This window comes from Beta vulgaris, chromosome 8 (assembly GCF_026745355.1).
Source record: "Beta vulgaris subsp. vulgaris cultivar EL10 chromosome 8, EL10.2, whole genome shotgun sequence".
NCBI lineage: Eukaryota > Viridiplantae > Streptophyta > Magnoliopsida > Caryophyllales > Amaranthaceae > Beta > Beta vulgaris.
Window position 1 is genome coordinate 60,700,463 of NC_079209.1, and position 27,401 is coordinate 60,727,863.

The 27,401-nt window shown below is 33.8% G+C and overlaps 2 protein-coding genes across 7 annotated transcripts; both read left to right on the top strand.

The window, feature by feature from the left end:
• The first annotated feature begins 2,982 nt into the window (after positions 1-2,982).
• LOC104902488 (transcription factor MYB87-like) lies at positions 2,983-5,078 on the top strand. Its single transcript, XM_010690274.2, has 3 exons — positions 2,983-3,118; positions 3,401-3,530; positions 4,032-5,078. The coding sequence occupies exons 1-3, from the start codon at positions 2,983-2,985 to the stop codon at positions 4,579-4,581; spliced, it is 816 nt and encodes a 271-aa protein (XP_010688576.1). The 3' UTR covers positions 4,582-5,078.
• Positions 5,079-11,035: 5,957 nt separating this feature from the next.
• LOC104902351 (zinc protease PQQL-like) lies at positions 11,036-27,037 on the top strand. 6 transcript variants are annotated; one of them, XM_010690099.4, is made up of 22 exons: positions 11,041-11,378; positions 14,155-14,401; positions 14,498-14,623; positions 15,534-15,671; positions 15,770-15,901; positions 16,110-16,367; positions 16,443-16,580; positions 16,699-16,768; positions 16,855-17,068; positions 17,796-17,901; positions 20,086-20,319; positions 23,110-23,274; positions 23,413-23,562; positions 23,638-23,729; positions 23,862-23,943; positions 24,077-24,160; positions 24,640-24,756; positions 24,840-24,950; positions 25,685-25,765; positions 26,029-26,229; positions 26,348-26,401; positions 26,723-27,037. In XM_010690099.4, the coding sequence occupies exons 1-21, from the start codon at positions 11,110-11,112 to the stop codon at positions 26,396-26,398; spliced, it is 3,066 nt and encodes a 1,021-aa protein (XP_010688401.1). In that variant the 5' UTR covers positions 11,041-11,109; the 3' UTR covers positions 26,399-26,401; positions 26,723-27,037. The 6 variants fall into 6 exon arrangements, 5 of the variants coding, with proteins under 5 accessions (XP_010688401.1, XP_010688399.1, XP_048491677.1 ...); XM_010690097.4 differs by having other exon boundaries at positions 26,348-26,400; positions 26,685-27,037; XM_048635720.1 differs by lacking the exons at positions 11,041-11,378; positions 14,155-14,401 and adding an exon at positions 14,832-14,938 and having other exon boundaries at positions 26,348-26,400; positions 26,685-27,037.
• Positions 27,038-27,401: the final 364 nt, after the last annotated feature.

Genomic DNA, 27,401 nt, shown 5'->3' on the forward strand with positions numbered 1-27,401 from the left:
TTTTTTTTTATTTCAGGTCGAAAATATCAACCCAAATCCAGAATTTTCAGGTCTGTTTCAGGTCGGATTGTCGGATTGGTCAACTTTTGCCAACCCTACCCAAAATATAGTTCTCGTTTCTAAATTTAGTTTCACATTTTCCGTAATTTGTCTAGAAAAACCGTGTACCCATCATTTATTTGCTTCTTGAATTTTGGTTTTTCATTTGTTTATTCAACCAAAATGTTACAACTCTTTCACCAATTATTCTCCATTCTCTCTCCTAACATCATCTTTTCCCACACAACATCTATTTAAACAAACAAACAATCTTTAATACCCTTATTCTTAGATTCTGTTTACCTTAATTCCTGTAAAAAAAATAGAAATAAGAACTATATTTTGAGACAACGGAATATTAAACTTGTTTATGAAACTTGTTTACTAAATTTAGGACTACATTCACACTAGGCTTACGTTATGGCTTTTACTAGCATTTTTTGCACGCGATGCGTGCTTGGATTTTTTTCAAAACAGAAACTCGATCTTTTTCGACGTATGAAAAGTCAAAATTTGAACATTAGACATACAAAGTATATTTATTTTTATTTACAAAATTTAATTGGTTTAGTCTCTGTCACTTAAGTCTCTCAACAGTCTTTTTTTTTTTTTTTTTTTTTTTACTTTTCAAGGTCAAAATTTTATGAACAAAAAAGAAATTTTATTGAATTTATCTATGATTTCTAATATTATAATGTTTTAGTTGATTTTTGAATTAAGTACATTACATATATTGTGAAGAAAGTGGACACTTGGATTTCAAGTCAAATTTTTGTGAGTATGTATTGATGTTGTAGTGTATTGGTTGTAGTTCGTAAGTTAATATTTTGGTTTTTGTAAAGTTTCATCATTTGAGTGATTTGTATAATGTAGATTATGCAATTCTATGATTTTAGTTGACTTGTGAGTGATTCTTATAATTTTATTTCCAGTATTTTTATTTTAATCTCCCTTTGGTTTGTAAGTGAATTTGTAATTTAGAAAGGAAAAGGTATAAAATAGTCTCTTCATTCGGGGACACCATAGCTCCCCCTTCCCCTATATAATAGAAATATGTTGTACTTTAATTCTTGAATAATATTTTACATAAACATTTTTACCTTAATAATTAATCGCTATAATCTAATAGAAAGATATAGGTCGAAATAGATGTAAAAGTTTCATTATATATAGGAAACACTATGAAAAAGTAAATAATTTTTTTCCGTTACTTTTTGCAAATTAATTTAGTTTTTTTTTTTTCTGAAAATGGATTTTTGCGAAAAATTGTGAGTGAGTGTTTTGTAAAGTTTCTTCTTTTAAGGGATTTGTGAGTGAGTGTTGTAAATTAATTTTCGGCAGTTTTCTTTGAGTGTCGATTTTAATTTTGAGATTCCTTTTGTAATTTAGAAAGGAAATGGGGGTAAAATAGTCAGTTCAAAAGAGGACACCATAACTTCCCTCTTCCCTTATATAATAGAGATCTATAGGAAATGTACTAACAACTATTACATATTCTCTCCTATATGTATCATAAGTGTCTCTAATAAGAATCATAAGTATTTAGTTAATTTTAGATTAACAAGTGGACAAACTTAGAAGAATGAGGCCAGAGATAAGACAATTGGTAGGACATAATCTCAACCTCGCTCGATGAATTAAATGGATATGCAAAATCAAAATGGCCCTATCATAAATAATAACCATTCGATAAGTTATATTTAACGATGATAGGACTCTATTTAAGATAAATATTAGGAATATGTTTGTTATTTTTAATAGGATTCTAGACTCAAAATGTATAAAATATAAATATATGTGATTGATAAATGAAAAGGAGGACGAGAGATTAACCTATTTTGACAGATGCCAAGCTAAAATTAATTTATTATTTCACTAAAAAATTCTTGTGCTAGATGAAAAAAAGATATATATTTTGGTTTAATGATCGAAAACTCTTCAAATATTATAATTTTTCAAGGTATAGACCGGCATATATAAAATGCAATTTAGTTGAGTAACTTCCACAAGTCGAAAAGACTCAATAAACAATAATAATAACTTGTTTACTAGCTAGGTGATAATAAATATAAATACTTTTCTTTTAAACCATTTGACAAATAATTTAGTCAGACAATTTGACAAATAATTTAGTCAAAATCATTATATGAACTTGTTGGAACTATTACTTCTTGAACGTATCTTTCACTTATCCGAACTTATTTTCCATAAAACTTATCTTTTGAAAATGAATAGTCCCCTCCTCCCTTTTTGTCCTACAACGAAGAGTTTCCCACCGCTTTCGGCGAGTGGATTAATCTCCTGCTGGAGTTTACATAGGTTCCTCAAAAAGACAGTATTCCTTTCAGCTGTGATTTTTTCATACCAAAAGCTCGAACCCGAGACCTTGATTAAAGGCGAGAGGCCTTAACCACTTACGCCAACCCCAATTGGTAAAATGATCAGAATAGTCTCCTTAGCAAAGCATACTTACCATATATATTGCCATTCTTGCAGAATTACAAACAAACCCAACAAAATTATCGTCACTATTTACTGTAGTCTTTCCAATAGGCCAAAGTTGTATTACACCATACGTGCATGCTTTTTTGACTTGAGCAAAAACAGATGTTACTATCAACAATAACTTAGTTTGAATAGGTTTGTTTCATGTTACGTAATCAGCCTTGACTTGGCTCAAGTCTTATTTCACACTTGACAAAGAAGTGTTCCAATTATATATCTAATACAAAAAACCAACCACAGTCCAAAGAAGAATAAATAAAAACAAGAAAAGGTCAAGACTTAGTCAATTGTTATTTCTAAATCTAGGTCTTTTATTATATATATATGTTGTGTATATATATAGTGTATCTTACTTCAAACATTTTTTAAGACCCACAAATTATATATATTGAAAGAAGAGTGTAATTATATTGGACAAACTAATACTAGTGTAGATCAATGGGAAGATCACCATGTTGTGACAAAAGTAAGGTTAAGAAAGGGCCATGGTCTAATGAAGAAGATGCATTACTCATCAACTTTTTTGAGAAATATGGCAATGGAGGCAATTGGATTTCACTACCTAAAAGAGCTGGTTAGTTTTAACAACACAACTTTTACTTATTTCACTCCGTAGTTGCATGAATCCTTGTTACGTGGAACGCATAACGTTCCAGAACGTGGTACAGAAATAGGAATGCGAAATGCAACCTCTAGAGTAAACTAGATGGACTCCTAGATCACGTACCACGTTCCCGATATCAATGGCATGAATCTTAATTGATGATATTCATCTAATTGATCATGCAACTTATTCACATATGATCATATATATGTTTACATGAATACATTTATCTAATAATGTCTTTTGAAACAGGCTTGAATCGATGTGGAAAGAGTTGTCGTTTAAGATGGTTGAATTATCTTAAACCGGGTATTAAGCATGGTGATTTTACAGAGAAGGAAGATTATGTGATATATACTCTTTATAATTCCATAGGTAGCAGGTATGTCAACAAAATTACCAAACAATTACTTTAATGCTAAGTTTTTGTGATTTTGGGTCCTATTACTTCTCTTTAACTAACTTTTACAAATTATTATAATTGATTAAAAATGATATTTGCTTATCAAAACTATTTGTTTATCAATATTTTGAACTTCGTATCGTAGTTAATAATTTTTTTTTAACGAGATGAACTGATTATAGTTGATTTTAACATGAGCAGTAGGTGATAGTCTAGTGGGTATTGGTATCACCTCCGATCTCAGAGGTTATGGGGTTGAATCTCACCCCTTGCAAGGAGAGATCCCCAATTTCCCCCTGCTTCCTTGCAAGGAATTTCATCTTACCTTAAAAAAATGGTTTTAATGTATAAAAATTGATTTTTTTATAAGATTTTTTTAAGTTAAAGAGAAAATTAATTAATGAGCTAAATTTTTTGTTAAAAAGGGATATATTGCATGGTTTAATAATTATTAATTAAATTTTATAAACATGCGTATAGGTGGTCAATTATTGCCTCACATCTACAAGGAAGAACAGACAATGATGTGAAGAACTATTGGAACACCAAGCTTAAGAGGAAAATATTATCAGGCAAATTCAAGAATGATATTGACATTAGTAATAATACTAAAACTTATAAATCTAGTACATCATCTGATTATTACACAAACACAAAATGTAGTACACTAATCTTGCAAACTTTAGGTAATGAAAACATTATGAGCTCACAATTAGATAATTATCATTTTGTGCATGATCAATGTCAAGGTGATAGTAGCAATGACATGAAAGAAGGTATAGTAAAAAATACTCAAAGTTACAGTAGCAGTAGTACAGTGACTCATGGAATATCAAGCTATTCAGGATCATCATCGGATTCATTGGATTGTTATCGATATAGCTTTGATTCAACTGTGTTTCGTGGCGAAGAAGATGAGTTTTGGATGGACTTGTTGTCTGATTCATTTGATGATGTTGTAGGTGGTTCTCAGCTTGAGGAGAAAATCAATGAAATCGCTTCTCTCTTAGATGATTCATTTTCTAGTTAAGTAACATAGATGAAAATTGTTGTAGCACTAGATTTTAACTATAAAAAGATTCATTATTAAGTAAAAACCATAGGATGTGGGATTTAAATATATAGGTGTAGCCTGTAGGCTACGAATTTGGTAGTCAGTGCGTTTTAAGTGTAACATATTACACCATAATTTATTGGGTAAAAAAACCTTATGGAGATGATAGCAAGCGTCAATTTAATGATGTTGTTGCATTTGATTGATTGCAATTTGTTTTACTGATATTGATGTTGGTACTACACATAGTATACAAAATTACAAATTGTAGAGAATTGAAATCAAAACAATGTATGGATATAACATGAATCATGTTTTACTAGTAGACGGATAATAACATTATTGGTCCATGTAGTACGAAAAAACAACGACTAGTCAATGTTAGGTTATATCATGTGTTTGTGGATAACAAATTGACGATTGTGGAATCCACTTGCCAAAAGCTAACCGACTTGCTATTTTTGGCCCGAAAAGCGGGTATGGGGCAAAAAAATTGGCCCCGCCCGATCCGATTAACAAACAATTTTTTAAAGGAGCGGATGCTCCGGCTCGTTAATTGATCACCTCAACGACTTGTTATCCGACACATTACAAAATTGGTCAAATTTTACTTAAAGTGTTGAAAGGCTATGAAATTTTATACTCCTTATATATGTCCTAGAATGCTCTTTTCAATTTCCTATTTCATTTGTCTCGTAATACGCTTTACATTTCTATTTTTGGATAAGATCACTATTATTTTAATCTTTCAACCTTTTAACCATTAACTCGCACTCTCCTCCCAATAAAATAATATCACTCCTACTACCTACTAACTCTAAACATTTTCCATGTTTTCCCCTTACAAGGCCAATAGTATTAAATGATTCATTTTCAAATATAAATAAATGAGAACGTATTGTGTCGGACTCGTCCGACCATAATCTTGGTCGGACGACTTTCAGGTGGTTCCAATTTTTTTCAGGTAGTCTTCATTTTTTTTCAGGTAGTCTTCATTTTTTTTCAGGTAGTCTTCATTTTGTTTTCAGTTAGTCTTCTTTGTTTTTCAGTTGGTTTTTGTGCTTCAGTTAGACTTACTTGGGTTTCAGTTGGTCTTTATTCTTTTTCAGGTAGTCTTCATTTTTTTTCAGGTAGTCTTCATTTTGTTTCAGTTAGTCTTTTTTTTCAGTTAGTCTTCTTTTCTTTCAGTTGGTTTTTGTGCTTCAGTTAGACTTACTTGGATTTCAGTTGGTCTTTATTCTTTTTCAGGTAGTCTTCATTTTTCTTCAGGTAGTCTTCATTTTATTTCAGTTAGTCCAACTGAAAGAAAACAAAGTCCAACTGAAAGAAAACAAAGTCCAACTGAAAGAACACAAAGTCCAACTGAAAGAACACAAAGTCCAACTGAAAGAAAACAAAGTCCAACTGAAAGAAACAAAAGTCCAACTGAAAGAAAACAAAGTCCAACTGAAAGAAAACAAAGTCCAACTGAAAAGAAAACTAACCTCTGCTTTCTCTCACTTTCTCCTTCTTCATCATTTATAAATACTCTTCCGCACAGGCCCCGTTAGCTCATTATCATTAGCTTCTACAATTGCATCTTCTTTTATCAGAAACCTGGGATCAGAATTTTTGTGTTTCCCTCTCCATGGCTTCACCTTCGTTGTCGTTTGTTGTTGTTTAGCACTTGCACTTAGATGAACTGGTATGAAATTATTTAACTACTTTCAAGGCTTGCAAATGTTTCCTATTTAATTTGTTCACGTGAACAAGTAACCACAACAGGCTAATATTTGAGTTTGTAGACTACTGGTATGGATCCACTTACTAGAAGACATGTCTGGGACATTATAGAAAGTTCAAAAAGAGCGCGAGCCATTGTTCTAACAACACATTCGATGGAAGAAGCTGATGTTCTAAGTGATTTGTAGTGTCGCATTGAGAACTGAGGTGGTGGCGGTGGAGATGGATGAGGCTTTGTAATGTGGTGGTGGTGGTTGTGGTGGTGTGGTGGGTTTTATGTGGAATGGTGGAGAATCCTTCGACCGCCGTCGTTGCTGTATATTATAGTACTGGGCTCAGCCCGTCTGACGAGAATATTGGATCAGACGGTCTGACCCAATACTTTCACTAAATAAATTACCATGTAATATATTGAATTTAGCTAAGATTATCATACTATCATGTTTTTCTTATATCATCATTATATATAGTTAACTAGCTTTCCACCCGTGTAAAAATGCACGGGAGGTTTTATGTAGAAATGGTTTGGAGCTGTATATAACGTACGACAACATTATTTTGTATATTAAGTAGTTGTTTTTATTTGAAATATATTGAATCCGTGATTATTTAGAATCCATGTATTTAAGATTAAAAGAATATAAAATGTAAAATTATATTTAATATACATAAAAATCCTTTGTTATAACATTTTAAACTTTAAAAATATTGTGATCGTGATATATACATTTATAATTACGTAAATGAAACAAAAAAACACATTAAACGTGGGGGAATACTTTGTTTATAAATTTAAGATTTTAGGATGTTTCTCCTAAAATCATGATTTGAATAGTAGCTGATTGATTTCAAGTTTTCATAATCATATTGTGTATTAAAAATAAATTTTAAAACCGGCTTATGACCCGTATGTTTAGTGATTGATGTAGCTAATATCATGATAAAACATGTGACCAACCAACTTTTTTTTTTTTTTTGCTAAGCAAAGGTTTGCTTTCTCTTAGTTGGTTTTAGGTTGTAACTGTTTGCTCTAATTAATATAATTACTTGCTTAGTAAAAAAAAACTTTCTTAAAACAAAATAAGTTGAATGAAGAAGCTTTTGTTCTGCCTATCTTTTATACAGAGGCTCATATAAAAACACAATACGCAGCACTACTGTCACTCGATCATGCAACAACTTTCACTCCTTTGTTATAACATTTTAAACTTTAAAAATATTGTGATCGTGATATATACATTTATAATTACGTAAATGAAACAAAAAAACACATTAAATTGTGGGGAATACTTTGTTTATAAATTTAAGATTTTAGGATGTTTCTCCTAAAATCATGATTTGAATAGTAGCTGATTGATTTCAAGTTTTCATAATCATATTGTGTATTAAAAATAAATTTTAAAACCGGCTCATGACCCGTATGTTTAGTGATTGATGTAGCTAATGTCATGATAAAACATGTGACCAACCAACTTTTTTTTTTTTTTTGCTAAGCAAAGGTTTGCTTTCTCTTAGTTGGTTTTAGGTTGTAACTGTTTGCTCTAATTAATATAATTACTTGCTTAGTAAAAAAAACTTTCTTAAAACAAAATAAGTTGAATGAAGAAGCTTTTGTTCTGCCTATCGTTTTATACAGAGGCTCATATAAAAATACAATACGCAGCACTACTGTCACTCGATCATGCAACAACTTTCACTCCTTGCTTTCTGCAGTCCCGCTCAACTCCTCTCTCTTATTAAACTATCTTATTACAAATTTTTATTTTTTTATGATATGATTATCCAAATTGTATTAAAAAACAATCTCAAAGTTTTATATAGCATGATTTTCATCAAAATGAAGGGGTTATCTCTAAATTTCTAAGTGAAAAAGTTAATTTAAATAGACAATCACTCAAGAAAATTATACAAATATGGCATATTTTTGTCTTGATTTGCCTTTTATTTCTTAATCACCATATGACCTGTGTTCTTTTCCATATTCTTTTCGATTTTTAGAATTGTATTGTAGAACAATTTCAAACTTCTATATTTACATTCCAACATACTCGTGAAAGAGGTGTATCTCGTAATTTTAGGTTGAAATATTTATTATGGCCTTGTGATTAAAAAATTTAGAATCTTGTAATGAGAATAGTTTAAAACTGGCTTACGACCCTTATGCTGCAATATTATGACTTGTGAATTATCTATAATTAGTAGTATGATTGTTCTTATTTTATTAGAACGGGCCTTATAAAAAATATTCTAAGTTTTAATTAGAGAGAAAAGAAAATTAGAGGAAAACTTCAGCCTACGTGGCAAGACATGAAGCTTCCTCTGCTCTCTTCATCCTAATTTTTCCGGTCACCTCTTTGCTTTTGCCACGTGTCATCTTCATTTGAACCTATTGCTTTGCTTTACCACTGGTAATTTTAATGTAAGGACAATAATATTACTTTAGGAAAGATATGATGATATTACTTTAGGAAAGAATATCACTTCGGCCATCATTCAAGCAAATCGGTTTTATATAATATTACTTTATTTAATTAGAATATTTACTTTAGGAAAGAATATGATGATGAAGCAATAATCTATGCAAGCAAATCGGTTTTTTCAAGCAAATCAATTTATACACTATGTAGACCATGATGAGGCAATAATCCCATTATTTTATTCAAGCAAATCGGTTTTTTTTAATATTATTCTAAAAAAAACACAATCGATTATGGGTCCTATATAATACCGATATCAATTCTTTAACGGTCACTACAATACAATACATAAATCATCTCATTACTTAATAAGATTAAATTTTTTTTTGTTATAATAAGATTTTATAAATATAAAATTCTGAAAAATAAAGTAAAATTATAATAAATCAGATTTTTTTTTGTGAAACATGTTTTTATTTATTAAATCAGATTTTTATCTTTTAAAAAATAAAATTTTCAAAATCAGAATTTTTTTTTGTAAATCAGTTTTTCGTCCAAAAAAGAAAATTAGAGAGAAAAGAACATTCCGAAATTATAACTTGAGTTGGTTTTGGGAAAGGATTAGATTTATTACAGTTAGTGAGTGAGAAATATATTGAAAAAATCAAGATTGTAAGTTTTAACAGTTAGTGAAAATTAATTTAATATATTAGTAGTATAACTGTCATTTAGGAATTTATAATTGAGATTGAAATATGGATGAATGAACATTTTTATTTTCTGGACAATCAGTTTATATTAGGGTGTGATTACATGAACATCTTATATAATAACTTTTTTACCTTTATTTTCCCGCAACTATAATAACAATTCTTGGTGGGTGAATTTTTAAATAAAAAACTTTTAATTATATTTGACCGCCAGCTATAATTTAGGCAGTTGTTTAAAACTTCTCACACTAATATCATTGTTTGATTTCAAGGTAGTTTTTTTTGGAAGGAAATTATCACGCCATGTGATATCAGATTTTTTGGATGTGAACACGTTATATAATAGAGTGTCGAATTTGGCGATGACACGTGGCAGATGTAGTAGTAGCATGACACGTAGGCGAAGTGAACATTGAATAATGCTGGCTTGACACGTAAGCAAAATGAACCTTGTTTTATATATATATATATAGATTCCTTGTTTCTTTTAATCATAATTTGGACATATTGAAAAACGTACATCTAATAAAAAGTATATGCATTTGAGTGCATAATGTGCATCATACTCTATTTGGAAATATTACATTCCAATAAAATAACTGAAAATAATAATCAAATACTCATATTCTTTCACTTGATACCAATTTCAACTTCCAAGAAACCATTAAAAGCATCTCGAGTAACAATATACACGATCGGTTCCAAATGGAATCAATCAAATAAACACTGAGGCAACGTTTGTTTACGGGTCTAATTAGTGAGCCATTTTGTTCATTCTCTTTACCTCTTCGTTGCCCCCAAATTCCTTTACATTGATTTCTCACGCCCTGAAAGGTTTCACTTTACCTCTAAATTCCTCTACACCTTGACCAACTTTAACCAACCTTGTCCACCCAACTCCATCACACCACCACTTGACCCGACCACCACCACCACCACCTATCGACGGCACAAAGCCATTGCATCCACCACCTGAAGCCACCACAATCACCATCGTTATCCTTGGGACACAAACAATAGAGCAACATGTTTGGTAGAAAAATTTCTTCCTAATATAAGTCCAAAAAACCGAAAATAAACATTAACATTGCCTAATACAAAATAGACCAAATAAAAAAAATTCAAAAATACACAATAGGAAACAAATTATTTTATTAAAGATAATATTCTTTTTAACTAATCTAAATTTATTAGACCTTATTTTGCCCACATTTATCAAATCTTATATTTGAACTATACTGCGGGAAATTTATAAGTCCTGAACTTAACTCTCTACTAAGGATTAGAAATAAGATGAATAGTACTGCGAAAAATTCTATTTTGTTCATAGAATTTAACTTTGAAAAAAAAAAAAAAAAAAAGATTGGTGAGAGACTTAATGACAAAAACTAAACCAATCAATTTTTGCAACTAAAAACAATTATACTTCGTATGTCTAATGTTCAAAATTTGACTCTTATGGCGAAGAAAAAATCAAGTTTCTGTTTTGAAAAAAATTCAAACACGCATCGCGTGAAAAAAAATTATAGTTTATAAATAACACAATCCAATGATTTAACCACTAATGAGTAATGATACTTCTATTAGCATAATAATACAAGTGGGTTGTTGTCAAGAGTCAAAAAGTACGAAAGTTACCCTACAATTTACACAAAATGGCAGTATATTCATTCTCAGAAATTTCTGAATCTCAAGAAAATAGGAGAGAGAAAACAATGGATGCATTACCAAAAGCAACACTAGAATTAGCTCAAAAACACAGGTTTAAATCCCTGAAAAGAGTGAACTTAGATTTGGGTAAAAATCTTGATGAAACACCATTTGGTGCTGATTTTGGGCGTCTGGAAAATGGGTTGACTTACTATGTTCGTTGCAATCCTAAACCACAAATGCGTGCTGCTCTTGCTCTTGCTGTTAAAGTTGGGTATGTTTTGTAACTTTTAATTTTTTATGTAATTTTATGTATTGAAAATGACTTAAAAATTCATTTCTAATTATGATTAATTATTTGTTAGTGATGAATTGATGATGATGATGAAGTATTAATTGCTTGCAAGAATTTATTTTAATACGATTCTTGACTCTTCTTGAGTAGGATAGTGTATTGTTTGTTTGATTTGATGTAATATTTCCCATTAAAATAGGCCAATAGGGGTATTTTGGACTTTTTAGTTGTAAGGGTACGAATTGAGGAGAAAATTTTGGAACTCTTAGGGGTATTTTGGGAATTTTAGGGGAAATTTTAGGGGTATTTTGGAATTTTTGGGAGTATTATGCATTGAGATTTGGGCCTATATTACGTTACATGGAAGTATTTAGGAAATTTTGTTCTAAAATTACCCTTTTGTATGCCAGATTAGATTTTGTGTGAAACCATTATAAAAGAAAACTTGGCGTGAAATCACCTTTTATGAATTAGTTTTTCCCATTAAATTAGGGGTATTTTGGACTTTTTATGATATGCTAAATTGCTAATACTACTCATTGAGCCTCTATTAGATCTTGCACGCGATGCGTGCTTGAACTGAGTCAAAATTTGAACATTACACATACGAAGTATAATTGCTTTTAGTTGCAAAATTTGATTGGTTTAGTTTCCGTCGATCACTTAAGTCTCTCATCATTTTTTTTTTTTACTTTTCAAAGTTAAATTCTATGAACAAAATATAAATTTTATTGAATTTATTTATGATTTCTAATATTATAATTTCTTAGTTGATTTTTGAATTAAGTACAGTGCTTCATAAATTGTAAAGAAAGTGGATACTTTGATTTCAAGTCAATTTTTTCATAGGTTGTAGTTTGTAAGTGAATTTTTAAGTTTTTTAATGTTTTCTTATTTCAGTGAATTGCATAACGTAAATTATGCAATTTTATGATTTTAGTTGACTTGTGAGTGATTGTTATAATTATATTTTTGGTATTTTTGTTTGAAGTCCCCTTTGATTTGTAAGTGAATTTGTAATTTAGAATGGGAGGGGGTAACATAGTCTCTTCATTCGGGGACACCATAGCTCCTCCCTTCCCTTATATAATAGAGATATTTAGGAAAATTTGTTCTATAATCACCTTTTGTATGGTAGTTTAGATTTTGTGTGAAACCAATGTAAAAGAAAACTTGGCATGAAATCACCTTTTATAACTAGTTTTTCCCATTAAATTAGGGGTATTTTGGACTTTTTTATGGTATGCTAGTACTATGGATTGAGCCTAGATTACATAACATGGAAGTATCTAGGAAATTTTGTTCTAAAATAACCTTTTGTATGCCAGATTAGATTTTGTGTGAAACCAATGTAAAAGAAAACTTGGCGTGAAATCACCTTTTATAAACTAGTTTTTCCCATTAAATTAGGGGTATTTTGGACTTTTTTATGGTATGCTAGTACTATGGATTGAGCCTAGATTACATTACATGGAAGTATCTAGGAAATTTTGTTCTAAAATAACCTTTTGTATGCCAGATTAGATTTTGTGTGAAACTAATTTCAAAGAAAACTTGGTGCGAAATCACCTTTTATAAATTAGTTTTCCCTTTAAATTAGGGGTATTTTGGACTTTTTATGGTATGCTAGTACTATGTATGTGGGGATTGAGCCTATATACATTACATGGAAGTATTAGGAAATTTTGTTCTATAATCACCTTTTGTATGCTAGATTAGATTTTGTGAAACCAATGTAAAAGAAAACTTGGTGCGAAAACACCTTTTATAAATTAGTTTTTCCCATTAAATTAGGGGTATTTTGGACTTTTATGGTATGCTAGTACTACGTGTTGAGCCTATATTACATTACATGGAAGTATTTAGGAAATTTGGTACAAAATCTGGTATATAAAAGGTAATTTTTGACAAATTTAATTATTATTTAATACAACCTACAATTATAATTGTACATGCTATCTCTGTAATTTTATCATTTCTTATTGTTTTCGCGAAGAAATTAAGAAGTACGGGTTAATGTTAATGGTGGGTCATTAGAATCACATTAGACAAGTGCTATGAGGGGAAAAAACTTAGAAGTAGAGTGGGATGAACTAGAATTACATTATGAAAAGTAAGTAAGAAGTACAAAAGAAATAGAAGTAGTATTCATAATCATTAGTTTTCCTTAAAGTTAGACATGAAGGAGTAACTTGTTGAAGACACACACAAGTTACTCCTTCATGTCACAGAAAAAAAACTTTGTGTGTGTTCAGCCATTTGGCCGGAATTAAGAAAGAAACATTTACGCATTCTTGATAATTAATAATATAAACAAGATGAATTCCTTGCATTGCAGAAGTCCAAATTGGGTTTAATGACCCTCGTTAATCTTTTTGCACTAATTTGATAGACCAGGTCTACGTGATGATAAAAAGTTCAAATTCCTTTTATTAGACAAGGAAGTTACTTAATTTTGTTGCTCTTTTATCTCATATTTGCCTTTTTTTCCTTGTCATCATTGAGCCTCATATTTGTGTTGTGCTCATGTGAGTTGTCCCATTGGAGGAGCAGAGAGGTATCGACTATCTTAGAAGTTTGAGGAGTTATTCCTTCTAAAACTTTTGGGATGGCATCTCACTTGGGTTTGTAAGGTGTCTAAGTCTCTCCTGCGCCAGAGATGGTTCAAGCTCATTTTCAATCTTTACTCAAAGTTGAACTTTCTTATATTAAATTTTGTCTAGCCGATGATTTACATAGTGTGCATCCTTGGCAGTTCTATATTTGAAGCAAGCCACGAACGAGGAATTGCCCATATAGTTGAACATCTTGCTTTCAGTGCCACCAAGAAGTACACAAACCATGATATTGTAAAATTCTTAGAAAGTATAGGGGCAGAGTTTGGTGCTTGTGGAAATGCTTATACAAGTTTTGATGAAACTGTTTACGAACTGTTTGTTCCTATTGACAAACCTGGGCTATTGTCTGAGGCGATTTCCATTTTATCAGAATTCAGTTATGAGGTTTCTGTTCATTTCTCCCGTCTGTTCTATACTTTGTTAGATTGTGATACCTGTCTTATGTAAGTAGCTTGCTGTGTCCACCTCTTTTACTTGCAGATTCGGATTTCTCCAGAGGACTTGGACAAAGAAAGAGGTGCTGTCCTGGAAGAATATAGACGAGGAAGGGATGCTAATGGTCGTTTGTCTGAAGCAACTTTTGCTTCAGTGATGGACGGCTCAAATGTAAGATCATAAACCAGCTGATTTACTTCATTTGTGGGCTGAGATTCTTCTATGCACATGCGTAGTTCCTTTTAAAACTCTCCCCCTAGGTTGGATCATAAATCAAAATTAGCATCGATCTTGTACAATCAATGCTTTAAAAGACTCTATAAAATGATTGACACATGGATGAGTCATGATTGCAGCTATTAAGGGTGGTTTACTGCAGTCTGCAGCTGATTGCTGGGTTTTGGCCTTTTGGGGAAGAAGATCAGGAATAATGAAGTCACCTGAAGTGATATGCATAGGACTACCTGGATGATATTGGGAAATCTGGTTAGGCGCTTTTAGCATTGCAACTTCAGCCTACAGCAATGATACGATGACAGATTCAGAACCTGTAATGAATTAAAGGATATTGAGCCTTTTTGCTTATGAAAAGGATCATCCAATATGTGCGTGTACTTGACTAGGCTAGAAACTTCTAAAATCAGAAATTTGGTACCTGACGGGGAAGGGGTGAGGAGTGTTTGAGGACACTCAGTATTTTTTATGGCTAGCTCCTACATGCCTTGCTTGGTTATATTTGTCTTAAGTCGCTGGCGATGTGGAAATGTGAGTCATATGTCCCTCCTAGAGTTACCTTGTTCCCCATACTTCTGTTTTCTTCTTTTATGCATCATATCTCTTACAATGACAACAAACTTTATCTTTACTTCCAAAACTTTTGCTAGATAGTTGGTGAACGTAAGTGGGGTTTTGATGGCCAGCTGAACAATTATATAGTTACAGAAACCTAATCTCTCTTGCTAAGTTCACCTTATAACTTGATGCTATTAACGAACTGCTCTGTGTCTGTTGTACTTCGCTTCTCTTTTCCTCAGTAACTAAGGAATAAAAGCATTTAAAACATTTGTTTGATTGGACACAGTATGCAAAACGTTTGCCAATTGGTTTGGAGCTTGTGATTCGGTCAGCTCCTGCTGAAGTCGCAAAGCAATTTTACAAGAAGTGGTACTGTTTACAGAACATGGCAGTGATAGCAGTTGGAGACTTTCCTGATACAAAGGTTTCCATCTTTTTAATTTTACTATGATTATTGACTAAATTTGTATTCTGGCTATTTGGTTTCTTGAAGAGGTTTTCTTATCTGTTTGCATCTCTCAGAGTGTTGTCGAGTTGATAATTCAGCACTTTGGCCAGATAATTTCACCATCCCCTCCAGTTACCCCAGAACATGTGGTTCCATTTCATCATAAACCACGGTTTTCATGTTTAGTTGAACCAGAAGCATCAGGGGTTAGTGCTCTGAATTCACAGTTTCATAATTTATTTGAATTGCCTATTAACATTTATTTTATGAGTTGCCTGGGACAGCATATAATTATGCTTCAGCCATTTTGTTCAGTTGTATGCTACCAGGTTTTTCATGTCCAAATAAACAAGCATGTGAGGCTGCTAGTTCCATGGAAATCTATTGTCTTAATGTGATCTTGGTTGGTTGCAGAGTTCAGTTGAGATAAACTGGAAGATGCACAATGACGAGCCTAAGACTATTGGAGATTATAAGGACTGGCTTATTGGAGTTGTGTTCCGTTCGGCTTTGAATCGTAGATTCACTAAAATATCTCGGAGAAAGGATGCACCCTTTTTTGGATGCTCTATTGCAGAACTGGAGTTAGTTCGTCCAGTCAAAGCTGTCCAAATATCTTCATCTTGTAAAGACAAAAGTATACTTGAAGCCTTGGAATCGATGCTTTCTGAGGTATGTACCTAATGTTTTGTCTGTGTTGTCTTGGCCACTGATAACGAAATGACTAACTGGAGCATATCCTCCCAGCTTGCAAGGGCTAGATTACACGAGTTCTCTGAGCGTGAAATATCAATCGCTTGTGCCAATATCTTGTCAGAAATGGAATCTGCTTATTTGGAGCGTGAGAAAATGCAATCAAGCACCTGGCGTTATCAGTATCTGCAGGTTAGTGCAGTTCTTCTTTTGTGTTCCCCCCCTTCATGTGTTCATTTCACCTTTTACCACTCTATTTCTCTGCTTATTTTCTGGCTAAACCCTTACAAAATTTCTGAGTGTTATTCAGCATTTTCTTCGCAATGAAGCTGTTCTTGGGCTTGAGTTTGAGGCTAAGCTTTACAAAACCATTTTGCCTCGTAAGTTTAGATCATGCTTAAGTTTTCTTTCTCATGTTATTTTCTATATGACAAATTCTCAATTGCAATCTCTATAATCCAAGCAGAGTTATCAGCTTCTGAGGTGTCAAGGTATTCTGAGAAGTTAAAAATGTCGGAAAGTTCTGTAGTAATAATAACTGAACCTCGAGCCACAGTAACAGAGAAAGATCTTCAGAACCTGGTATCAGTGACAGATTCTCTTGAGGAGGAAGAAAAAATCTCTGCTTGGAAGGATGACTTCATTCCGGAAGAAGTTGTCCAGGTGAAGCCAAATCCTGGGTAAATTTCTCTCTAAACCATGCTCCAGTAGAAGCTCACATCAAACTTTTTTTTAACTGTAATGTCTTCTTTTTTATCTGGGTTAGAGAGTTACAAGACACAAATTGGAAGTTTTGTGTGAAAAGGAGCTTAATAACCTCGTATACAACTAGAGGCTGAAATATATTATTCCCTGTGTCCCTTAATGTTTTATCCATTCTCTTTTGGTTACCTTTTTAAGAATTGTATTGAGTGGGTAGATAGTTTTGTATTTTTGTCTGGGGTAGGAGAAAAAGTATAGAGAGATCATAGGGACCATGTGACCAGTATAGGAAATGGGGCAATCTTTTCGGGACAACCAAAAAGGAAAGTGAGACAATCTTTTAGCTTTTTAGGGACGGAGGGAGTACTCATGTAACAATTGCTTAATGATGATTCTTATTATGCTTTATTGTTTGTTCTTATTATGCTTTGTGTGTTGGTTTCTGCATATTATACTTCTTTTTCTTTGCACAATTTGTTAGAACCTGCTGTGTTTAGTCCTTACACGCTTGAACTACTAGCCCGCTGGGGTCATTGAACTATAATGTGCCCTTAATCCCATTATGTGATTGTGTACAAAAAAAGAAGTACTTATTGTCTTTCTGTGCAACTGTTGCACCAGAACACTCTTTTCATACCAAATCAAAGTTTTGCAACTTTATGCACCTTGAGTCCTTGACCAGTACTTTATCTTCTGTTTCTTCAGGGAAGTTGTGCGAAAATCTGATTATCAAGATATTGGAGTTACAGAGATAGCTCTATCGAATGGCATGAAAGTTTGCTACAAATGTACGGATTTCCAGAATGACCAGGTATTAATTATTTGTCCTACAGTAGTGGTGTAAAACTCAAGACTCTTTCTCTTGCATATCATGCATTTCGACATGTTCTACGCAATTTAGCCACTAGAACGCTGAGGTGAATATGACCACCATCTGGACATGATAGATAATAGATTACATGTTTGAGCATTATCCTATTTTCTCCAGGCCTTACCATTTTTATATCTATACTAATATATTAAAAGACGTGCGTAAACGAGGAACGGTGCCACGTGGCGCTCTCCCTAGTGAGTTTTAGTTCATGTAATCCATGTACAATAAAAAAATTAGAAATTGCATGGTATAGGTTTTGATCCCATGACCTCATGGTTCATGTACTAAAGTTTTAACCACTAGACCAAGTTGTATTTAGTGTTATCATATCAAAGTACAATATTAATAAATGGAAATTTTTCTTACCTCGGGGCATAGCCCGAGCCTTATAACTAGTTCTTAATATACAAACCTGCAAATCTATGTGGACCATTGAATCTGAGGCAATTACACCGCTGAAAAAAAATCATTGTTATCATGTCATATTCCTTCAGATATTGGACTTGTAAATTTCATATATAAAAGATTTGCAATCGGAGAATCTGTTTTGGAGTTCGAAAATATTGTCCTTGGGTTCTTTCTCGTTGGTACTCATTGTTTGGGTTGAGCTGGGTCCAACCTTGATCTGTGAAAGATGTTCTTGTTGCCTGGAAAAGAAAGGAGAAAAAAGGTTGGTTTGCTGAGGTTTTTAAGATGGTTCCGTTGGTAACTTGGGGGTGCGCTTGGAAGGAGAGAAATCAACGGATTTTTGAGGGTTTAGCTGTCCCTCGTAAAGCATTTGAGTTCCTTCATGCTTAAGATTTTTGTAGAGTTGGAGTCAAGTATTAGTATATGAGCAGCGCCTGACTTTCCTTGATTGTAGATAAATTGCTCCACGATAGTTGGAGGCTTTGAGCCTTTTGTCATTAGCCCTCCTTTTGTAAATGGGCAACACCCTTTTGGTATCTTTATAATCTTATTCTTTATTACATATCTAAATAAATGGAAAAGATTGTAAAGCCTGTATTATTTATTTCTAAGAATGAAAGGGAGAAAAGGCAGAAGAATTCCAGTCAATTGTTATAGGCATTTTGGAAAAACCACGTTATGTGCTTAGGCTTTTAGTAAGTGAGGGAAATCTTTGATTGCTTCAATTGCTTGGCTCTCGATGTGGTTGGCCTTTTGGTTGAAGGAATTATCATCTCAAAGTGGTCAATAATTGTTCAGAGAAGTTTATTTATGTGGGTAGAGGCGTAGAGCACTTCAAAACTGACTTTAACCGATTATGTATGAGTAGCAAGCATTGTGGAGGTTTAGAATGGTTCACCAGTGCACAGACTCCTCACTGGTTTCCGTTGTATCTCCTTCAGTACTTTGTAGGCAAAGGACCTTGTTATAACAAAGCAAGAGTTGATCTGGGTGCACCTGTTGAATGGATGCGGCAATGAATTGTTGCTAGCCCATTTTTACAGTGCTGATTAGAGGTGCGTGTTCATGTGCATGCTTGTGATTAATTTACAGAGGGAGAAGACTGAAGTTTGTTAAGGATCAACAATAACAATAATGCCAAAGCATTAATCCCAAAAGACGTAGTCGTCTGCATGAATCAAGAAATTGTCTCTTGTGGTCTTCCCAGAGTTACCTAATTCGCTATCTAATTCGCCTTTTGAATTCTCCAATTCTCCCAAAATGAGCCAAAAATGAACCAAAACCGACCATAATTCGCTTTTCTCAATTCGCGATTCACGGGGGAATTAGGTAACACTGGGTCTTCCACAAAAGTCCTCTTCCTCTCGTTCTTGTAATCTAGTATATGTTCTTGCAGACCCAATTTTGGAGACTATGAGTTCTAAGCGATTTATCTTTTACCGTTCAGCAGATCAGAATCACTTAACAGTTGTAAAATGAGGAGCTTGTGTTGAGAGTGGTATCTCAAATATCTTTTTTCCCCTAAAGTTTCATCATTGTGTTGCATTTTATCTGTTAATTATAGTGATTTAACTCTTATTCTTATTCATTATTGTATTTAAAATATTAGTCACTTTATACAGTGAGAGGCATCCTGATGAAATTATCCATGCAAACTGATAATTTTTACCACCATAAGTTTCCTCTTGGCTCTAAAAGGGACTCGTTTGACAGGTTATCTTTAGAGGATACTCTTACGGAGGTTATTCAGAACTTTCTGAAAGTGAGTATCTTTCTTGCATGTTAAGCTCAAGTATTGCGGGAGAAATCGGCCAGTTTGGTTATAAACCAACCGTGCTAGAGGACATGTTGGCTGGCAAGAGAGCTGGTGTCTACACACAACTTGGGGCATATACTAGAAATTTCATCGGTGATTGTTCACCTTCAGATTTAGAAACTGCATTGCAGGTTTGTTTCAGTTTTTTTTTTGTGTGATTTACTTTGCTGGTGTCATTTTACGATTTTGTGAATATTACTACAATACTAGAGAAATTGACTCGACTCCATGATACTATAGAAATTGACTTGATTCTGTCGAGAACTCAAGATCTAACGTAGGGAAAAGATCATAATGTTATGAATCGTTATCTAGGGGGTAAGGGTATCTTAGGGAGTCTCTTCATTAGTTAGCTTGAGGAATAAGTTAGATAGTTAGTTAGGGAAAGTAGTCTATATATAGTGGTAATGAGAAAGAAGAAAGCATGTTGAAAATTGTGGACAGAGATTAGTGGTTTTAGCTTGGGAGAGTGCCATTCCTCTCGAAAGATTGGCGAGGCTGTAATTGGTGATTAATCATCTAGATTAGCATTAATTCACTCATATCTTACTGGTTTTCTTCTTAAACCTGGTTCTTCTTCCCTTAATCTCTCAACTCATCCTATAATGTCACTATTTTGGTCACTAAGCTATGTTAATTCATAGCACATAATCAGATACTCAAGGTTCTTTCCATGATTAATTCTTCGAAAGACAATATATTTATGCAGAATGAATCTTTTCAAGGATAAAAAAAAAATATGGGTTCGGATCTCAAAAAATGTATTCAATTGCTCATCTTCTGGACTTGTTAAACTTCTATGTGCCAATTGTCAAACTTCGTCACAAAGTTGCTTCAAACAGAGATGCACAACTTTCTAGTCTTAGCACCCCAAACAGTGATGATCACTGCTCATTTCCTGATATGAGTTGTAAAATAAAGATGGGAACTCCTATTGATGTATTATATGTTTCTTGAATCTGTGGTGAGTTATAGAGTTTATCCTTCTAATTATATTAACAGTTGGAACCACGAATAAATTTATGCCACACTTCTAAGTATTGTAAAAATATGAGAATCTCTTTAAGTTGGAGTTGTGTGACCCCTTCAATAAATATACCAGTAAAGCAGTGATACAAAAGTGTGAACAGAATATTAAAGTTGATATCAAAGATGATTACGATATATTCTCATAGTATTTCCAAGAATATTTCCTAAAAAGACCATCTTTTCCAGTGTATCCCTGTCTTTTGTGTAGTCTTTTGCATCAGATAACTCAACTTTACTACCTGATTTTGATGTTACTAAGATAGATAGATCGAGGAGGAAGAGATAGAATTTACAAGGGTCACTTCCAGTTGCAACATTATGTATGGTTCGATTATCCAAAGAGATTAAAAGCCAAGGGGGATTTGCTCCAATGTTTGTCAAGATCTGTCCACTCTTTCCTGGAATTTTCGGGATTGAATTGTGATAAACGAATTGCTACCAGTGCTTGTGCATACCAATTTGGCAACCCCATGAGGTTTCCATTCCCATTTCAGCCAAGATGAATTCATAGATAAAATGGTCACTATTATCTGGCACATACCAAGGTTGAAATTGGAATGGTTGTCAGTCCTAGCCCATTGAATCCTTGTGCTATGGCCTATGGGTTTTTGATATGTGAACGCATGAGTATCCCAAACTTCACTTGTGTTTGTCTCACTTAGCATTTTAAAGTACCAACCCCCTTGAAGAAAGGAAAGCTCGTCTGATTGACTAGGTAGTATTGAAGTGAAAAAAAGGGCAGTCGCCTAATCTTTCAGAACATCCGACATCCCTTGTTTTGCAGCCAGCTGAGTGATCTAGCTCAATTATGTGAACAACCACCTTTTCCCCGAGTCATCAGGTATTGTTTAAAACCAGAATGGCGGGTGGTAAGCAATGGCAACTGGCCCTCGGGATCTCATAGTCGACTCTGATTTTATGTGGTGTTTACAAAGGTGATCTGGAAGCCTTAGAGTGTAGGATTTTGGCTAGTTGCCCCATGGGGTTTATGTGGCCCTTTGCTTGGCATGGGATGCACATAGCATACACGTTTTTGCCCATGAGCTCCTGATATCGAACCCATTGTGCTTCTTTTGGCCTCAAAATTTTAATGCGATGGAGTTAGCACCGATCATATCTCACTTCTATAGAAATTAAGAGGGGACGTGGTTCCTGCACTGCTGTTGCCTAACTAAGAGGGGAAGTGGTTGTCACAAGAAAGCCATGAGAGGGTTATTGGCAAACTTAGGTAAACAGGCATTAGATCTGTTAAAACTAATAAGGTCTTGTTCTTGGCTCCTTGTTGGTCAAAAGCTGCTGCCGGACATTGGAGGGGTATCTTGTCATCTTACTGTGTGTCCACATTTTTCTTAATAGAAATTAATCTTTTGTCAAAATCTCTTCGACGAGATTAAATTTTTTTTTTTTGAAGATGACAGTTTTTATGTTCTGTTCATGGATGTGTGACTTTTTTTTTTGGGTGGTGGTGGGAGTATAATTAGCAGGAATCTTATGTATGCTGGTTTTGTATTGTTACCCTTTATGGCATTGGGTAACACTCTTTGGGCTGTATTTCATTACAGAGTTCGTCAAGTGATTATCAGCCAAATAAAGGGTCCGTGTAATGTATAATGCAGTTATAACCATCCATAACTAACTAATTGCTTATTTGCTTCAATCAAAAAGAAGTCATGAGGAAAGTTTTTCACTTTAAGATCTTCAAGCAAATCCCAGTTCTCTCAAGTGTATCATAGAAAATTTTGCAATGTGCATGTAATTTATAATATTCTCTTTCTGCTTTCTTTGCTTCTTGCTAAACTCAATCACATCACAGTGGAAGTGTAACTGATTCAGGTTCTTTTTCTTTCGTTTCCCCCCTTTGTCCCTTTCTGGAAATTTTTACCTCCTAGTAGCTTGTCTATCAACTGTTTGTGACCTGTGTGAAACCTGAAGAAGAAGATACCAGAAGAGTGATACAGATAGTAGAAGAAATGATTCGCGCTGATGAGAGGGATCCTTACAATGTCTTCACAAATCGAGTGACAAGAATCAAATATGGAAATTCTTACTTCTATAAGGTTAGTATGAGTGATGTCCACTTACATTTTTTTCTCCTCTTCTTCTGTTGGGTGGGAAGTTAAGGAGTGGGAGTGACTAGGGGGGAGGAAAATCTAATGTTTGATATAAGGGTTCTTAATTCTCTGCCCCTTTTGTAGCCAGCACAACTTAATGATCTGCCGAAAGTTGATCCAGAGAAGGCTTGTGAATATTTTGACCGTAGCTTTAAAGATCCTTCTACATTTACAGTTGCGATCGTTGGCAATCTTGATCCAACTATAATACATCCATTAATACTGGAGTATTTGGTAAGGCTTTTTTTGGCTTGCTGCAGAATGTAAAAATGACCTTCAGAGCTTGTTGTCTCATAAGTTATAATGTAGGGTGGAATACCAAAGTCTTCAGTACCTGATCTACATTTCAACTTGGAAGATCTCAGTGGTTTACCAAGCAACCCTCCAGTAAACATAGTAAGGTGATAATCCACGGCAATAGTTTAAAATCAACCAACAAATTAGAGAATCTCTTGTTCTATTTTAAAATCTTTGTTCTGATAAACTTGCACTATTCACGAACTCAATGGCCGGGATGCTGATTTTGGTTGTAGAGAAATTGTTAGAAGTCCCATGGTGGAAGCTCAGTGTTCAGTCCATATATCTATGAATATAAAGCTCTGCAGTGAGACCATGGTATGTAAGACCTATTTCATCGACGAATTTGGTATTGATATGATGGTCATAACTCAAAGTCTTGTTATCAAATACCTTACTGTGAAGATGATTTTCTTTTCTTTCTTTCTTTTGTGGTAAAATTGTTGTCAAGATGGAGGAATTGTGGTTTACTAAATTTTTGAGCCAGCTTCTACAGACCAAACTGACTCAGGCTCTTCGGTTCAAACATGGAGAGGTAAATTACGTTGCTTATTTTATGTGCATGGTGCACATTATTGTAAACCAAGGCATTTTTTGCTATTTAATCAGTAATACCAGTGTTCTTAAAATGTAACCATTCTTTACAATGCAGTAGAATCATTAAAGAAAGTAAAACCACACACAGCTTATTTTATTCCACATTGAATCTATGACTATTAGCAACTACTACATATAAATCAAAAAAAGTTCCTCTATTCTGGATTTAAAGTAAGCGTATTATAAAGTCTCAGACTTCATGAGTAAAAAGAAATAATATTTTCAAACTACATGAGTGATAACATGACATTATGGTCAATCAAAAAAATGGGATGCAAATATATGAAATGATGTTGTTCCTAGTCCTTTTTCACATGGTTTAATTAAGGTAATAACCAACTTCCTGTGTTTGGCTTCATGAAGTCTAAATTCGTTGTCCAAAATAAATCTAAATAAATAGTCTCTTCTGAAATGCAGATTTATACAGTAAGTGTTGATTCAAACTTCGGATACAGCAAGCCATCTAAAACTGCTGACCTGGAAGGTGAGATAACTATTGATTTTTCGTGTGATCCGAATGTTGCTGCTACGCTGGTGAGTGTACCTTACTTTATCTATTAAAAAGGCCACTGCCTACTTTACTATGTTTTCATGACAGTGCAAGTTGTTTTTGACAGGTTGATGTCTCTTTAGATGAGACACTGCGTCTTCAAGAGCACGGACCTTCAGAAGAAGATGTTTCAGCTGTGCTTGAGATTGAACAGAGAGACTACGAGAATGAACTACAGGTTCTTTTGCTAATGAGAAAATTACAGTAACAGCAAGAATGCTATAACAGACTTACATTGAACACTATAGTCCATATAAGAGAATAACAATTCTTATCAACCCAATTCCTACCTCATCCATTCTTTTAGCCCTCCCAGAGTTGCTCTCTAATATTCTTCACGAGGATGATTTGGCAAGGATCTGGCATGGACTTCAATTTTGATTTCCATAGATAACTTATCTGTGTTTCCTGCATTATGCTTCTTATATATCTTATGCAGCTGTAAAGAGTAATAAACCTTATCATCTATCTTACCTTGCTCCAAACAAATTGTAGCACCTCAACCCCTCAGAGACTATGAGTTGTTATCAAATATGCATCTAAAACCGACAATTGGCCCATAAACCAACACATGTGCTTCAAGAGCACGCTAACTATAGAGTAGTTTAGCATACAAGGTAACTAAAAGGAAGGTGCACTTTGTTAGTATAGGTAGTATATAAAGTCCATGAATGTTCTGCATTCTAGATCAAAATCACCTCCAATAGTACGTGGTGTATGCCACTGCCTCTTAAGGCAGGGTAGGAGGTCCTTTATGTAGACAGCTCTACTTCTTCCATTAGACCTGTGTTCTGAAATGAAAGATGTTGTGATACTTCACCGCACCTTATGCATACATAAGAGGATTTCTTTATTAAGTGGTTCTCAGGCTGTGGCCTTTCTGAATAGTTGTTCATACTTGCTTTCTTTCAGGAGAACACGCATTGGCTTTTTCAGATTTTGCAGAGTTACCGGTCAAGGTTGTATTCTGGTAACCTGGGATCTACATTTCAGGTTGTTACTTGTTTTTGAGCTGGACACTCTCCCATTAGTTTCTTTTTTCCTGCTGCATTGTACTTTGTCTCTACAATCTACAGCCTTATCTTCCGGTTGAAGTGAAAACCACAGCTTTTATCATTTATAGACCGTAGGTCTTTAGCAAAAAAACCTGTGATCAAGTTGTCGCTACAAAATTTGGAGCGAAACTTGGAATAGGTTGCAAATTTCTGTTTCTTGTTATTGGTATGATTGATGTGTTTTCGTATGTTAATTTGCAGGAATTAGAGAAAGCTAGAAGCAGAGCTCGACAAACTCTCTCACCATTAACAGTAAAATGGGCACTACAGAAAATTTTACCTTACCCTTGCAAACAGCATTATATCTCTGTAACCTTAATACCAGAAACAAATCGTTTCCGTTTACTGAAACACCAATTGAAAACCCAACTTAAGGAAAAGTATTATGGTAGATATATGAAGGTACTTGCACTTTCTTTCTTTGCCCATTTCTTTTTTCCACATTGCAAACCAAGTTGCTTTCTTTTTAGAACTCTGCTTTTGGCTTTCCTTCTGACGATGGTTCGTTCATATTGTGCAGACTGTGGACAAGGTGTGGAAGGTTTTTGCCAGGAAAGACATTTCTCACTAAAGGTACAGATGATATAGTATATATTTTTCCCACGCAAGAAATTCCTGGTTCATAATTGTTGCATATTGTATCGTTAATGTTACCAGTGTATATGAAGAAATGAAAAATCCATCGTTTACTAGTTATATTAAGATTGTGATATCTTTGTCTCAATATACATCATTTATGATTCAATTACAATTGAAAAGAGGATGCTATGAAGAAAAATGTTCCTTAAGGATTATAAATCTGGCAGTTCTTTTCACGTCGTGCTTCATACTACTAGTATATCTTTGTTTTTCTCCAGGAGCTGAAATTCTTCCATTCATCCACAAGTTGTTTCTCCTGCATCTACCTGCTTGTACAGAAGCAATTTAACATTCAACTTTGATATGTCTAACACATGAGCATTCCGAGTCATCCCATTTATATGGCGAATTCATATTCATCGAGTATAATAAACAGTTAGGTGCTAGTTACTCTTATTAGGGATTTGGTTGTACATATCAACAGTTCAAAGCCCATGTTGGTTGGGTTGAGAGGTGGTGTAAGTAACAGTGTAACAATAAATGTTGTTGGGTGTACTATGGTGTATAATTGTACAATCTTCGTCACCATTTGTTAATGAAAGTTGTCAGATAGTAACTGGTTTCTTACTCATTTCTGTCACCTTGATTATACATCTCATGTAGGTTCAAAATTTATTTATGAAATAGTTTATATTACCTCCGTTTTCTATTATTTGCAACGATTAGATATTTTTCCTCTCTACTTTATGTCAAATCGTTGCATATAATAAAAAACGGAGGTAGTAGTTGAGTATGAGTGACATTTGGTCAAAGACTTGTTGAGTCGTTCCTGACATGAGCACCAAGTTCAACTTCTTTGATCATGGACTTTGCTCAACTTCTTTTTCGTTCTAATGTAGTGTACTTAATATAATTAGGCATTTCCCCATCCCACCGTATTCTTGTCCGGAGTTATTATCTTCGGATTATAATAGGCTTTTTGCCATGACAATTTG